At 36.8% G+C, this 16,659-nt stretch overlaps 1 protein-coding gene across 4 annotated transcripts in view; it reads left to right on the top strand.

Moving 5' to 3' along the window:
- Window positions 1-16,659, top strand: part of DIAPH2 (diaphanous related formin 2) — a 1,032,498-nt gene that overhangs the window by 200,764 nt on the left and 815,075 nt on the right. For all 4 annotated transcript variants that reach the window (XM_040467675.1, XM_040467674.1, XM_040467672.1 and 1 more), the window contains one exon: window positions 2,976-3,115. In XM_040467675.1, coding sequence (XP_040323609.1) covers window positions 2,976-3,115 — 140 coding nt within the window. The remainder of the gene's footprint in view (window positions 1-2,975; window positions 3,116-16,659) is intronic.

Genomic DNA, 16,659 nt, shown 5'->3' with positions numbered 1-16,659 from the left:
CTTCTCGAAACTAGAACAAGCAATCCTAAAATTTGTATGGAACCATAAAAGGCCCCAAATAGCCAAAGTAATTTAAAGAAGACTAAAGCAGGAGGTATCACAATCCCAGACTTTAGCCTGTACTCCAAAGCTGTAATCATCAAGACAGCATGGTATTGGCACAAGAACAGACACATAGACCAATGCAATAGAATAGAAACTCCAGAATTAGACACACAAAAATATGGCCAACTTATCTTTGACAAAGCAGGAAAGAACATCCAATGGAAAAAAGAGAGTCTCTTTAACAAATGGTGCTGGGAGAACTGGACAGCAACATGCAGAAGATTGAAACTAGACCACTTTCTCACACCATTCACAAAAATAAACTCAAAATGGATAAAAAAGGACCTCAATGTGAGACAGGAAACCATCCAAACCCTAGAGGAGAAAGCAGGAAAAAAAACTCTGTGACCTGAGCCGTAGCAATATCTTACTTGACACATCCCCAAAGGCAAGGGAATTAAAAGCACGAATGAACTATTGGGACCTCATGAAGATAAAAAGCTTATGCACTGCAAAGGAAACAATCAACAAAACTAATAGGCAACCAATGGAAAGGGAAAAGATATTTGCAAATGACATATCGGACAAAGGGCTAGTATCCAAAATCTGTAAAGAGCTCACCAAACTCCACACCCGAAAAGCAAATAATCCAGTGAAGAAATGGGCAGAAAACATGAATAGACCCTTCTCTAAAGAAGACATCCATATGGCCGACAAGCACATGAAAAGATGCTCAACATCACTCCTCATCAGGGAAATACAAATCAAAACCACACTCAGATACCACCTCATGCCAGTCAGAGTAGCTAAAATGAACAAATCAGGAGACTATAGATGCTGGCGAGGATGTGGAGAAACAGGAACCCTCTTGCACTGTTGGTGGGAATGCAAACTGGTGCAGCCACTCTGGAAAACAGTGTGGAGGTTCCTCAAAAAATTAAAAATAGATCTATCTTATGACCCAGCCATAGTAGTGCTAGGAATTTACCTAATGGATAGAGGAGTGCTGATGCTTAGGGACACTTGTACCCCAATGTTTATAGCAGCACTTTGAACAATAGCCAAATTATGGAAAGAGCCTAAATGTCCATCAACTGATGAATGGATAAAGAAATTGTGGTTTATATACACAATGGAATACTACGTGGCAATGAGAAAAAATGAAATATGGCCTTTTGTAGCAACGTGGATGGAACTGGAGAGTGTTATGCTAAGTTAAATAAGTCATACAGAGAAAGAGAGATACCATATATTTTCACTCTTATGTGGCTCCTGAGAAACTTACCTGAAGACCATGGGGGAGCGGAAGGAAAAAAAAAAGGTTAGAGGGAGGGAGCCAAAACATAAGAGACTCTTAAAAACTGAGAACAAACTGAGGTTTGGTGGGTGGTGGGAGGGAGGGGAGGGTGGGTGATGGGTATTGCAGAGGACACCTGATGTGTTGAGCACTGGGTGTTGTATGGAAACCAATTTGACAATAAATTTCATATTAAAAAAATAAATAAAAGACTCTTATGGTTCATTTCCCTCTGTTTTTATGTTATTTTTGCTTCCCTTCCCCTATGTTCATCTGTTTCGTTTCTTAAATTACACATGAGTGAAATCATATATTTGTCTTTGAATGATTTGTTTTCCTTGGCATCATAATATACTGTAGTTCCATCCACTTTGTTGCAAATGGCACAATTTCATTCTTTTTGATCACCAAGTAATATTCTAGTATATATGTGTGTGTGTGTGTGTGTGTGTGTGTGTGTGTGTGTGTATACACACACACAGAGATGCATACACACACATACACACACACCACATCTTCTTTATTCGTCTGTTGATGGACATTTGGGCTCTTCACAATTTGGGCATTGTTGATAGTGCTGTTATAAACATTAGGGTGTATGTGCCCTTTCGAATGAGTATTTTTTTTATCCTTTGTATAAATTCCTAGTAGTGCAATTGTTGGGGTATAAGGGAGTTCTATTTTTAAGTTTTTGTGGAACCTCCATACTGTTTTCCAATGTGGCTGCACCAGTTTGCATTCTCATTGGCAGTGCAAACTAGAATTTTAATTCAGGGGATACACTTGTAATATAGGATTGGGTTACTTATGATTATGTATGTCTAGAATTTGAAACTGTGAGTTATTAGTACATGAATGTGTTGATGAGGTTTTACTCTCAGTGTTTTCCCCAAACTGCTTACAAAGTTATAGCAAGATGATGAAGCTAAGGAGCAGCGATGGGGTAATGAGTTCTAGCAATAACCCCATATATATCGGAAATTAAGGTAAAAACTAGTCATTATAAGATAAATGCATTTAATGATTTTTAAGATTAATGTACAACATGGGAGTAACATAGGAAGAAACAGTTTGGGATTAGTGAATACTTTAGACTAATTTGAATAACATGCTAAATGGAAACTGTATTGTTTTACATTTTAGTAACTTTTCATGTCTTTTCGGAGGTAGGCTAATTCTTTGATATATTTGAATAGATTTGGGTGATACATAATGTTTTGTGTTAACTTGTATTCACTATATTTTGTGGAATAGAATATAAACATTTTAACTCAGAAAATTAATAAGATAATTTCTAAAAGTTTATCCTGTGGGTTTAGGAGGACCAGCAAACGTTAATGCTAGTGTCTGCATTGCAAATTTAAGCATCTTTCAGTGACAGTTTATCTCAAATCCATATCATGTTCAGACCATGAGTATCACAGTGTAATTTTTTTTAATGGGGATGAGGAGATTGTTAAGATATACATAACATTATATTTCCATGTCAGTTCTATAACCACGAATTTTTAAGTTAATTGCACTCTGGACACATTTTTCTATAGTAAAATATTTACATCTTCTGTGTATTTTATTTTAAAAGTTTTTTTGAAAACCTGTTGTCTGTCTAAAATGGTATTTTTTTTTTTAATAGGGAGGGCTGAAAAACAGCAAACATGAATGCACCCTGTCTTCACAAGAGTATGTTCATGAATTACGATCTGGTATTTCAGATGAGAAACTTCTTAACTGCCTTGAATCTCTGAGGGTTTCTTTAACCAGCAATCCCGTCAGGTAGGTGATTCTTACTGCTTTGGTATGATTTATACAATTTGTATTGCACATAATTGTCAGGAATACAATCAGTTACATCATTTTAACTTCAAGGTTTTTTGACCAACACTCTCATTTAGCTAATAAAACAGCCATGTTTGAGTATAAGGTTGTAAATATTTAAAAAATATAGTTAATCTGATTTCTAATATTGTGCAACTTTAAGCATACAAATATTATTTTGGATGTTTAAAATTTTTTAATGTTTATTTTTGAGAGAGAGACAGAGACAGAGTATGAGCCGGGCGGGGGGGTGGGGTCAGAGAGTACCACAAGATCATGACCTGAAGTGAGATGCTTAACTGACTGAGCCACCCATGCACCCACAAATATTACTTGGATGTTTAATTTCTCTTTGATTATAAAAAACATGGGTCAAACAGTTAAGTATCCAGTTACTCAGTAATTTGTATGCACAGATTAACAATTTTTATATGTTTATTTGTAAAACAAAGTATATTGGCTCTGATAGTATTCATTTTTAACCTGAGAAATAAATATAATTTTATATTCTACAAGTTTTGGGTTACTATTCACATATTTTTGCAATTTGGGATAGCAAAAATTAAATTATTTTAACCAATAAAAGGAATGATAGTATTAATAAACTCAAAGCTCTACACAGGCTATTTTCTAACTACAAAGGATTTTTAAGGAAGAAGTTCCTTGCCAATGGTGGAATCCAATAACTGATATTCTTTATTAATCATAAAAAATATTTAGTTGTAACAAACATAAAATGTTTTATGAGGAAAAATAGATTTTTGGTGTAATATGAAAATATTCTTGGATATACTCCTGTAAATTGCTACAATCTTAAGTTCAGAAATTATCACATAAAAGTGTACAGAAATGGCATTTTGATTTTATTTATGTTTTTCCTAATATATAATGGGGCCCACATTTTGTATTTCTCTGACCCACCAATAGAATCTTGAAAATAATTTAGAGATCATTTGAATTAATGTAGAAATTGAAATATAGTATTTATTGTTCCCTATAGTGCATTTGTCAGAATAACTGGAAAATTTTAATTCTACAATAAAAAAACTTAAGAAGTCAGTGGTAAGATGTGACTTACTTTTGAATATGATAATCATTCAAAGGTGACTGTCTTGCCATTTCTTCTAGAATGCTTCTGGTTTTAATGACTTGAACAAGGATATGAGTTCCTTGAGAACAGTAACCATTTTTGTGCACCCTCTCCATGTAAACCTATAGCTCTTTATCATAGTGCACTTATGTGCTCTGGAAATTTCTGTTGAACAGTTGATTATATGAGTGAATAAATGAATATTTAAGTAGTGACTATCGAAGAAGTTGTGGGATTTAGGAATGAAGGGAAGGGGTACCTAGTAAAAATGCATTTTTATAAAGATGGCAAGAAAGGCTTGAAATTATATGTGAAGCTTTTAAAATACAGTGTAGCAATTACCAGAGAACACCAAAGAATTGCGGGGATCACCTGAGAAGCTGGTATGTCCTGATTGGCTGAAGGCAGTTGCATTCTGGTAGCTGATTGGTTCCACAGGGGCGTGAGGCTGCTTGTGTTGTCGCACTCCCAAGCTTTCTGTGGTAGCTCACTGTAGAAGTCAGAGGCCGCCTGAGGAACTCACCAAATAGAGCCAAAGCCTACCTCCTAATCAGCCTGAACTGTCCTTAAGATGAGGAAAAATGGGATTCAGAGCTATGGCAGCACCTTTGCAGTGGGTGGAACCATTGGAAGCAATGACCGACCATCTCAGGATGGTGCAGCTCCCCCAAGGTCCAGGGACCGAACCCAGAATATTATACTTTGTTGTGTAAACCAGCTGCTCACCTATGCTCTAGTTGACAATGGCGTCAAGATCAGGGAAATTGAAGTTTCCCAGGTCTCTATCATGGGGATAATCAGATCGGCAGAGAGCGCTTCAAACTACATAATTTACAGAATTGACAATATGACCACGGCGCCTATTGAGGTATATCAGTGGCTCAGAAGAAATGAAGGAAAGAAGGGGATAGCCCTTCCAGTGGGAGTAGATGTCAAAGTTATTGGCATCCTCAAGTATTTTAAGGATGCAAAAGGCGTTGAGGTATTGAACATCCGCGTCCTGGAGGACACGAACGAGTTCACCACACATATTGTGGAAACGGTGAATGCACATATGATGTTGGATAAAGCTTGCCAAACAGCCTCTAGGCCCAGTGCTCCTGTTGTTCCATCAAAAACGGATGATGTCCAGGTGTACGCCAAATACCGCCACAAAGAAGTTCTGCGTTTGATTCATTAATGCCGTCAACAGGAAGGCAATAATGTAAAGGAGCTCCAGACCCAGCTTCCCAGCATGAGCGACAGGGCCATCAAGCAAGCAATTGAATATCTGACCATCCAGGGCTACATCTACACCACTGTGGATGAGGAGCATTTTAAATCTGCCAATTGAAGTGGTGAAAAGATGTTCCATTTTTCGAAGACCCTTGCCACCAGCTGGGAGTGAGTTTAACCTGTTGACTTGTAGGAAGTAGATTTTTTTCACCAGAAGATCTCAACTGGCATCCTTTAGAACCTCAATGCTTTTCCAACTGCTTTGAGCTTTTCCATTTTTCTAACTGTATTTGAAGCTCGGGAAGAGATGGTGATGGATATATTGACTGGACTTTTTGTAGTATTTTCCAGCAAGCAAATTAAAACAGTCCTGGATGGATTAATTGGGGGCAGAAAAGGTATGGAAAAAATTTGAAAATTTTTAGTTGTGTGGTAGCTTTTCCTGACATATCCACATATTAGGAAAATAGAGATGCAGTCAGGGAGCCAGCTAAGAGACAAAAACAAACATTATATTATTTTTACATTAGACTTATTTTCTGTGTTTGGATTTAGCTTATATTATCTCTTGCTAAATATAGTTATTGATTAATTTAGTGCTAAAGAGAGCAATTTATGAATTCAAATGCACAGTTCAATGTTTATTGAGTGATTTGCTCTTATTACCATAGATTTATGTTTAAAAAATAAGATTATACTGTGTTTAAATAACAGGTCTTATTACTACATCTTTAAGTTGTTTTTTTTTAATACGACTATACTTCCTTTAAATGCCAGCTCTTATTAACATGTTTGTTAAAAAAATAAGATTATAACTATGTTTAAATAACAGCATAGATTACAGTATGTTTAAATATACTATTTAAAAACTAAGATTACTCTGAAAACTTTTTTTAATATGATTAAGTTTAATGATTTTTTCAAATACAGTGTGGTGATATTTGGATTAAATTACACTCTGTTGTAGTTGCTTGGTACATGGATACCAGACTTTCTGTGAATTTGATGTTCTGATCTTTCTCTATAGTACTAAATGCTCTTTTTTATGTATAACAAAGTTTTATTCTTACAGATTAGGCAGAGAAACAAAAAATAATTATAGGAATATTAGGCTTAGTAAACAAATTTATTTGAATATTTTTTTAAAATACTTTTGTAAAAATCTTGACTTTCCTGTGTGATTTTTTCCCTAATTTTGTTTGAAAAGCATTTTGTTTTGTTTTAGAAGATTAATAATTTTAATTACCCAAAATAAATTTTTCTTCTCAGTATAATAGCATATCCTAGTTGTAATAATACATTTTAGCATGTTTTAAATTAAATATGTGATAGTTTTAAATAATTGAATAAAGTAAGCCCTGAGTTATATATACACTCAAGATCCTGTCTTTCAAGTTAAAAGTTTTGTTACATTAGTAGAAAGAAAAAAATATATATCTATATATAGATATATCTAGATATATCTATATCTAGATATATCTATAGATATAGATATAGATATAGATATAGATATAGATATAGATATGTACATACATACATACATACATACATGTGTTCGTTTGGACAAGTAGAAGAGAAAAGCATCACTTGTCTTAATTGGATCACTAAAATGAAGTGCAAAAACACTGAAAATACCTTATATGCAGTATTGACAGTAATCCATACTTTCAGGGAAGCTACAGAATTTGGCCTCTTTGCCAGCCATTATAAAAACTTGCCACCAATTCTTGCTTAAGCTTTCTGAGTTAACTTTTCTTCCGTCAAAAGCAGAGAAATCATAAATGGCACTTTTTTGATAGCCACAGATAGTTAACATACCTGTTATTGAAATTATGAGATACTTTGCAAATTCTAGTCTTTATAAACATGAGGAATTCTGAACCACTCTTGAAAGTTTGCCTGCCCTGAGAAAAATCACACTGGAGGAGAAGCAATGAGACACACATTTCTTCCTTAGAATCTCAGTTTGGAAAGATATTGTCTAGGAGATATATGTGTGTGTATATATATCTGTGTGTGTGATGTATATAACTTATACAATTGCAGGAACCCTGACTGAGATCAGAATCTGATTTGTTTTATGAGTTTGTAGGTTACTCTCCAAATTGACTTGGTTCAACTGGCCATTGGATAGGTAGCCACTTTTCCCTCACTGTAGCAATATTCCTCAAGAACCAGGAAAATAACTAATACAAAAAGCCCATGTTTGGCTATCTTTGTGCCTGGGAACTGATATATTGTGATATGTACACCTGAATTTAAAGGGAAGACAAACTTCTTTCCCTCTTCCATGCTCTGGGGATAAATGTCCACTATGTTCTGTGGGGTTCTTTTTAGCTTTGTTAATTACCCTGCTGCCTCCCTTATTCTTGTGAGTGAAGTGTGCTTTATTAGGATTCTATTGCAGGTAAGAGACTACAATGGAATAATAGTAAGTAGGTCAACCTATAATGTAAGTGGAAATTAACAAACATATTTAGGCAGAAAACAATTGCTGGATTATCTTATACACACATATTTGGGTAGCAGGTTTTTAAAATCCAGTTTAAGCCTTCCACCAGGCATGCATACTTCCTTTTTAATTTTGTTTAGAAGGTGAATTACTTGATTAGTGCTCCTCTTCCTCTCCAGTCCTGCCTTGTATGTGTGCCAAACTTTTGAGATTAAGATACCAATTCTGGGGAAATACTATCTACTATTTTGGGCAGAGACATTTAATCTTGAGGAACCTGAAGAACATAATTGACAATTATAATCCACTTAGGATTTTTGGCTGTGGCTCTTAGGCATATGAAATATATGCATTTATATTGAAATTTATTCTAAATTAACTGGATAAAGTTGAAAATGTTTTCAAGACAAAGATAGTATTTCTGTTGTCATAATTGTCAGTAATCATTTCATTACTTTTACCTACTAAATTTAAATTTATATTTTGAGTATAACCTGACAAATAGAAATTCTTGTATTTTTCAATTTTCATTTTCTTTTTATAATGATGAATCAAACAAGGTAACCACCTCAAGACAGTATAGTACTGACACAAAAATATACTATGAAATCTTTCATCCAAAAGTATAAAGGAGAATACAAAAGCACCTATGTACTCATCACCAGTTTCAGAAACAAAGCTTTATTTTATTATAGTTGTGGAGAAGTTACCCATGTAATCCAGGGCAGGCACATAGACCAATAGATTAGAATAGAAAACCCAGAAATGAACCCACAACTATCAACTAGTCTTCGACAAGTCAGAAAGAATATCCAATGGAAAAAGGACAGTCTCTTCAACAAATGGTGTTGGGGAAAGTAGACAGCAACATGCAAAAGAATGAAACTGGACCACTTTCTTACACAATACACAATAATAAATTCAAAATGGATTAAACCTAAATGTGAGGTAGGAAACCATTGAAATCCTAGGGGAGAACACAGGCAGTAACCTCTTTGATATTGGCTGAAGCAACTTCTTACTAGGTATATCTCCTGCAGCATCTTTAAAAACAATTAAAAATAATAAGAAACTTATAAAATTAGCATTTATTATCTTCCATGACATGTTCTAAGATTTTGAAATATACACATACAATTAGGTTATCTTTATTAGTAGTATCAGTGTTGTTTGCATTTTATAGATGAGGAACTTGAGGCTAAGAAATGTTATTTGCTCCATTTCAGTGTTACATGGCTAGTGTCAGAGCTAAGACAACAACCCAGGTATTGTGACTCCAGAACCTGGGCTCTTAACCACATCTTTGTACTACCTTACAGTAAGGAAAGTCTTGTAAAATGTCTTCCTTTCACTCTTGTCACATACTAAATATTTTTACTTTGTTTTATTAAAATTTGCCTGACCTGAAAAAAAATGTACTCTGAAATCTTTCACCCAAACGTATAAAGGAGAATATAAAATCACCTATGTACTCATCACCAGTTTAAGAAATAAAGCTTTTATTATAGTTGTGGAGAGGTTACCCATATAACTCAGATTAATTTTTAATGACACTATAGCATCCTTTGAGCCTATATTTCTCTGATTAAAAAATCACCTGAGATGTGTGGATGGTTCAGTCAGTTAAGTGTATGACTCTTGATTTCAGCTCAGATTATGATCTCAGGGTTTGTGAGTTTGAGCCCCATGTCAGGCTCCACTTGGGATCCTTCTCCCCCTCTCTGCCTGTCTCTCTCTCAAAATAAACTTAAAAAAATCATCTGAAAGTTTACATGTTCTGTAACCAAATGCATTTATTTCTTGTTGTGTAATATCTTTTTAAAAAAGATTTTAGTGTTTATTTTGGAGCCAGACACACACGCACACAGAGTATAAGTGGGGGAGGGAAGAGAGAGAGGGAGACACAGAATCTGAAGTAGGCTCCAGGCTCTGAGCTGTCAGCACAGACCCCAACATGGGGCTCAAACTCACTGATTGTGCGATCATGACCTGAGATGAAGTCGGATGCTTAACTGACTCAGCCACCCAGGCACCCCTGTTGTGTAATATCTTAAGAATATATATCCTTGCATTGAAAAAATTATCATTTTCTGATGACCACGTGGCTCTGTGTAGTAAAATTTGGGACTTCTTTACTGTATACCTCTAGTAATTCACATGCCATCTCTATGATATTTATTCCAGTTTACTATTACATGATAAATTAAGAAAATTTTATTTTACTCTTAAGAGTTCATTTTCCTTGGTAATTCCTTAAATTGGAATAGTTCAGTGACTAGCATTTACTATCATGTGGTTTGCTTTTACATATCAGATGGATATCTTATAAGTAAATAACAAAAATAAAATTTCCCTTGTTTCTATGGGGCTTGTCCATTTGGAGCTTACATTCTAGTAGGAGAAATGTGGCAATTAAAAAAAATATGTGTATACACACATACACACACACAGAAAATGTCAGGTTGTGATCTGTGCTGGGGAGTGGATGGTGTTATTTTATATCAGGTAGTGAAAAGTGAAAGCCTCTCTGACTTCAGTGACATTGCTTGCAGATGTCTAAAGGAGTGAGCTATGTAGTCTGTTGGAGGAGGAACCTTATTAGAAAACAGGAAATAGCAAGAACACATGCTTGGTTGGGAAGGTCAAAGAAGCCAGTGTCACTAGAGGCAGATAATGGAGAGTCTTGTGATCCATTTAGAGGAATTTGGCTTTTACCCTGAGTGAGCTGGGAAGATGTTAGAGGGTTTTGAGGAAAGTAATATTATGACCTGACTTGCCTTTTTTAAAGGATAACTTGGGAGGTAGCAGGGAGACCATGTTACATGTTGCAGTAAGGGAGCTAACAATCTCACAGAAATTCTAGGGGCAGCAGTATAGCTGTACCTACTGGAGGCTGATATGGAAGGTTACTTGACCTTCCATGGTAGTCCTAGAACCTAGTTATTTTTGTCATGAGTTTCTTCAATTAAGCAGCAGAAATTCATGATGCATTAACTTGATTTGCTCTGTTAACATGGGCTCTCCATGAGTGTGTGTCTTTTCCTGATATTAACTGCCTGGCCATCTCTGTATTACTAAGTTCAAATTATTAATGGGGTGACTCTGGTCCCCATTTGTTTCTGCTTGGGCAAAGCTTTTCATGTCAGGTCACCTTAGTCTGCAGGCCAAACCACAGTATGGTCAGGCCACCCTCTCTTATCACATCAGTTTTGCCTGTAGTAAGGGAGAGGGAGGCAGGTTGGTATCAGCCATAAATTGCTTAACCAAGGACCATTATCTCAGAAGGTGACTGTGGGCAGTGCTCCCTGAAGAAGGGGATATGAGTTTGTCAGGCACCAGCTATTATATGAACTTTAGTAAGGTGACAAGGAAAGTTATTGTGTGGAGATCTGCAGAAGGTCAGGATTATGTTTTAATCATCCTGTATATTCAGCATTTAGCATTATTCCTTATGGCATTACAAGTTGAGTAAACGAGGAAAAGTAACATAGTGCTACCGGGAAGTGCCTCTGGTGTGCCTGTGTGTATATTTGTGGGTTTTGAGAAGTGAAGGAAATAAAGAGCACCATTATCCTTACTTTTCCTTTGAGTGTCCTGAGAATTCTTACCAATTCTTACTTATAAGCAGCAGTCTCTCCTTAGACTTGTATCTACCATTTGACTCTGGTCCAAAAATCTCTTTTTTTCCTGATAAGGGGATGCTCTCCTCAACCTGTCCCTCAAAGAACCCCAGAAGTGATGGTGGTGGGCTATGTGTCTATATCACATGGTTAAATATGTTATGGGAGTGCAGTGTAGTATTTTCCCTTCTTGGGAACTCACAGTGAACATTGACATTGTTTTTAGAAAAGCTTTTTAAAGTCCTCCAGGAAAGAAACTTATTTAATTTTATTAACCCAGAGTTTCCAGATATTTTTTCATAAAAAAGTCTCCTGTTATTCCTTCAAAATGCCTGTAACCATTACATAGTATAAACCATATCTTCTATTTCCACCAGACTTAAATGCACCAGCAGACATAAGATTTTATCTAATCACCCCTACTTTAGAATCTCTCTCACAGAAACCAACAAGTAAACAACTAATTTAGTCTTCCTACTGGACAGAAACAAGTGAGCAAAGAAAAGCAATTAAATGACAATAAAAAATCAGAAAAGGAGGAAACGAAATATAAGAATAAACCGAAGAATGAGAATAATTTGTATGACATAATTACACCCAAACAAAGAAAAATAGTCTATAGATGGATAAATCACCTTGAATGCATAGTGTCTTATATAACTTATAATACTAAAAGAAACCTTGAAGTTAACAGGAATTATTTAATACTATTATTTTAGTTTCTTAGGGCATCCATAACAATTACCAAAAACCGGGTGACTTTAAAACAACAGAAGTGTATTCTGTCGAAGCCAGGTGGTCAGAAGTCTGATAATACCAAGGTGTTGGCAGAGAGGTCCCTCCTAAGGCTCTAAGGGAAGATCTTTTCCTTGCTCCTTCCAGCTTCTGGCATTCCTTGTTTTTTGGCAGCATAATCCCAATCTCTGCCTCTGTAGTTACGTAGCTTTGTCTATGTCTCTGGGTGTCTTTTCTGTGTCTCTTATAGGGACACTCTAGCTGGATTTAGGGCCTGCTCTAACTACTACCATGTTATCTCCATCCTTACCTTAATTATATCTACAAAGACCCTATATCCAAATAAGGTCATATTCTGAGGTTCTGGATGGATTCTATTCCAAAATTCTATTCTAAAATTATGCAAAGGAAAATTATCCATAAAAGCATTGAAATAACAAAGTTAGCTAAATTCTGTCTAGGTAAGAAACCTTACCTAGTTTAGAAGATCTGAAAAAGTAGAACTATGTACTACTTATAGAAATCTCCTTAATGAAGTTAAATTCATTGGCCTTGTTCCCTTTATATATTTTTTAAAACAATGTTTATTTATTTTTGAGAGAGAGACAGAACTTGAGCATGGGAGGGGTAAAGAAGGAGGGAGACACAAAATCCAAAGCAGGCTCCAGAATCTGAGCTTTCAGCACAGAGCCTAATGTGGGACTCAAACTCATGAACCATGAGATCATGGCCTGAGCCGAAATCAGAGGCTTATCCTACTGAGCCACCCAGGTGCCCTGCCTTGTTCCTTTATAAATAAATTTTTTCTGTAGTACTAAATTTTGAGAGTGTGTTAATAGACTCACACTAGAATGCCAATCATGGTATCTAGATTTCTAGTCCTTGATCTCTCACTCTCTGTGACTTTAGTGCAATTAGTAACCTCTTTTGGCCTCAGGTTTTCCATGTATTAATGATTTTGGAGACTTCTAACTCTACACTTCTGTGTTCTGTGTTCTCTTTTGCTTAGTTGTAATCCTATTATCTTTGTTATTGGAACTAGATTAATGTTTATAATTGATTTTGAAGAAAAAAATGGTTGTCCATAAGACAAAAAGATTTCTTAGCATTTCATTATTTTCTCGCATTTATAAGTATTATGTTTAACTCCAGACAGGTATTTATAATTTCTTTTAAAATATTGAAGAAAGAAGTTTCTAAATCTGTTACATACCTATCTTTCAAACCTGATGTTTGTTAGAATCTTGGCATTTGTCTTTTTATGGATGATTTCTTTCCTTATCACAGTTTTAACTGGTTTCTTTTTGTTCACCCCAGCCCCTAGTAAAGCAAATACATAAACACACACACTAGTAGCTTTACAAACATTCTCAAATTATAGTCATTTTGAAATATTAAATGGAGTCACAGATGTCAAATTCATGTTATTTAATCATTCAGATGATAAAGACTCTAAGAAAATAATTTCCTTGTATTATTTTCTGCTAAAGGCAAATATTTAAGAAATTACCTTTTATAAACCATCATTAACTGGTCATATCCCAAATCACTCCATTACTATGCATTCCTTCAACATTTATTTTTTGATTGTATACATTTACCTGCATGTGCTTATGCTCTATAACGGTCACATGCATGTGTGTCTGCTTTTCTCATTTCGATTTTAGAGTCTTTTGAGGAAGGGGCCTCTTGCCCTTTTATTTGTTTCATGATGGTGGTACAGTGTAATTTATATACAATGACATGTGATTTGATGTGGATATTGACCTGCCATCATTAACAGCCTCTGCTTCTTCAGCATTGAGAATGAATTTTCATTAATCTGGCACTATTTTGTGACCATGCATTTTTAGGTATAATTACAGAAAAGGAGTGAAGCTAATTTCCTCCACACAGGAATGAAATCTATTGGTTTGATGTGAACCATATTCATAAGCTACACACAATACAGTGTGCTTTACACATGGTCTTTTTATCGTTGCCTAGTGAATTAATAAAATTGAATGTTTACATGTCTATTTCACACCCTATGAACCCTGGTCTGCCATCACAAATTATATTAGGTTTTGCATATACCACGGTCTGTGTGTTTTAAAATGAGAAATCTGTTATTACAGGTTTTTAAAAAAATTTATTGTTTATTTTTGAGAGAGAGAGAGAGAGAGAGAGAGAGAGAGAGAGAGACAGACAAAGCTCAATTGGGGGAGGGGCAGAGAGAAACGGGAAGACACGGAGTCCAAAGCAGGCTCCAGGCTCTGAACTGTCAGCACAGAGCCTGATGCGGGGCTCGAACTCACCAACTGTGAGATCATGACCTGAGCTGAAGTCGGATGCTTAAGCAACTGAGCCACTCAGGCGCCCCTGTTATTACAGATTTTTGATCCTAATCCTTTGAAAACGTTTATGAAAGGAAAGAGAAATGACCAGTGAGTTTGAACAATTTTATTCCCACCCAACTCATTACAGAATGTACAGGTATTTGGCAGTACATTTTATGAAGGTCCAAAGGAATGCATAATAATAAATAATTGTCACTGAGTTTTTTTTAACACATGACAAAATAGCAAATACTGGTTTGAAGAATAGTGTCAGAGAATTTTGATTGTGCAGAATTATTTTCAGAGTTGTTGCTGAAATTACCTTACAGCCTGAGGGGTATTTTACCCCACTAGGAAACTGTTTTTTCTGTTTTTGCTTATAATTTTAGTTACTGCCCAACTGGTGGCATAGTGTCTATATTCACTTGCTGTGATGATAGGTTCCTCAGCCAGTGTTTTCAAGCATGTGAAAACAGGTAAAATATCTTTTAGAGTTTACTTAATGTGCAGTTATTTGCATTACCTTTGGACCATTTGTTTTTACATGTTATTTTCTAACTTCCCTTTAGATTTAAACATATTTTTCAAATATACTAACAAATATACTTATTCATATAATCATAATGAAAATAGCGGACACTTAACAACAATGCAAATTAGAAATAGAAAGCACTTTCTGAATTATGGGTGTGAATAATTATGTAAACAGCCTGTATTAAAAAAAAAGTTTGTATTGAGAGAGAGTGGGGGAGGGTCAGAAAGAGAGATTGGGAGAGAGAGAATCTCAAGCAGGTTCCTCACTGCCAGTGAAGAGCCTGAGGCAGGGCTTGAACTCAACCAACTGTGAAATCATGACCTGAGCTAAAATCAGGAGTTGGACTCTCAAACGACTGAGCCACCCAGGTACCCTTAAACAGCTTGTATGTATTTAAAGTTATTAAGGGGCTTTTGTGGAAGATGGCGGCGTAGGAGGATGCTGGGCTCACCGCGCGTCCTGCTGATCACTTAGATTCCACCTACACCTGCCTAAATAACCCAGAAAACCGCCAGAGGATTAGCAGAACGGAGTCTCCGGAGCCAAGCGCAGACGAGAGGCCCACGGAAGAGAGTAGGAAGGGCGGCGAGGCGGTGCGCGCTCCACGGACTGGCGGGAGGGAGCCAGGGTGTAGGGGCGGCCCGCCGGCCAAATAGAGCCACCGAGTCTGGCTTGCAAAAGCGGAGGGGCTGGACAGAGTGTGTTCCGATAGCAAGCAGGACTTGGCATCTGGAAGGTTATAAGCTAACAGCTCTGCTTGGAGAACGGGAGGGCTGGAGGACAATGGGAGGGAGGGTTGTTGAGCCCCTTGGTGGGAACAAAGGTGCTCGCCAGCGCCATCTCCTTCACCCATCCCCCAGCCAAAGTCCCAAAGGGAACCAGTTCCTGCCAGTGAACTTGCTTGCACCGCGCAAACACCCAACTCTTGCTTCTGAAGATCCATCCCTCTGGCGGGTCTGACTCCCTTCCGGAGCACACAGGGCCCTCCCAAAGCGGATCTCCAAAGGAAAAGCGAACTGAGCCTGCCCCTCCTGCCCCTGTGCACCTTGCTGATCCACCCCAGCTAATACACCAGATCCTCAGCATCACAAGCCTGGCAGTGTGCAAGTAGCCCAGACGGGCGACGCCACCCCACAGTGAATCCTGCCCCTGGGAGAGGGAAAGAGAAGGCACACACCAGTCTGACTGTGGCCCCAGGGGTGGGCTGGAGGCGGACATCAGGTCTGACTGTGACCCTGCCCACCAATGCAAGTTATTCAAGACAGCAGAGGGGAACTGCCGTGCAGTTCCGCACCACTCCAGGGACTATACAAAATGACCGAACGGAACAATTCCCCTCAAAAAACATCCAGGAAATAACAACAGCTAACGAACTGATCAAAAACGATTTAAACAATATAACAGAAAATGAATTTAGAATAATACTCATAAAATTAATCGCTGGGCTTGAAAACAGTATAGCTGACAGCAGAGAATCTCTTGCTACAGAGATCAAGGGACTAAGGAACAGTCACGAGGAGCTGAAAAACGCTTTAAA

This window comes from Herpailurus yagouaroundi, unplaced genomic scaffold (assembly GCF_014898765.1).
Source record: "Herpailurus yagouaroundi ecotype Mexico unplaced genomic scaffold, PumYag 67556, whole genome shotgun sequence".
In the NCBI taxonomy this organism is placed as follows: domain Eukaryota; kingdom Metazoa; phylum Chordata; class Mammalia; order Carnivora; family Felidae; genus Herpailurus; species Herpailurus yagouaroundi.
Note: the sequence above shows the minus strand (reverse complement) of the source record. Positions and strands in the feature narration are given on the sequence as shown.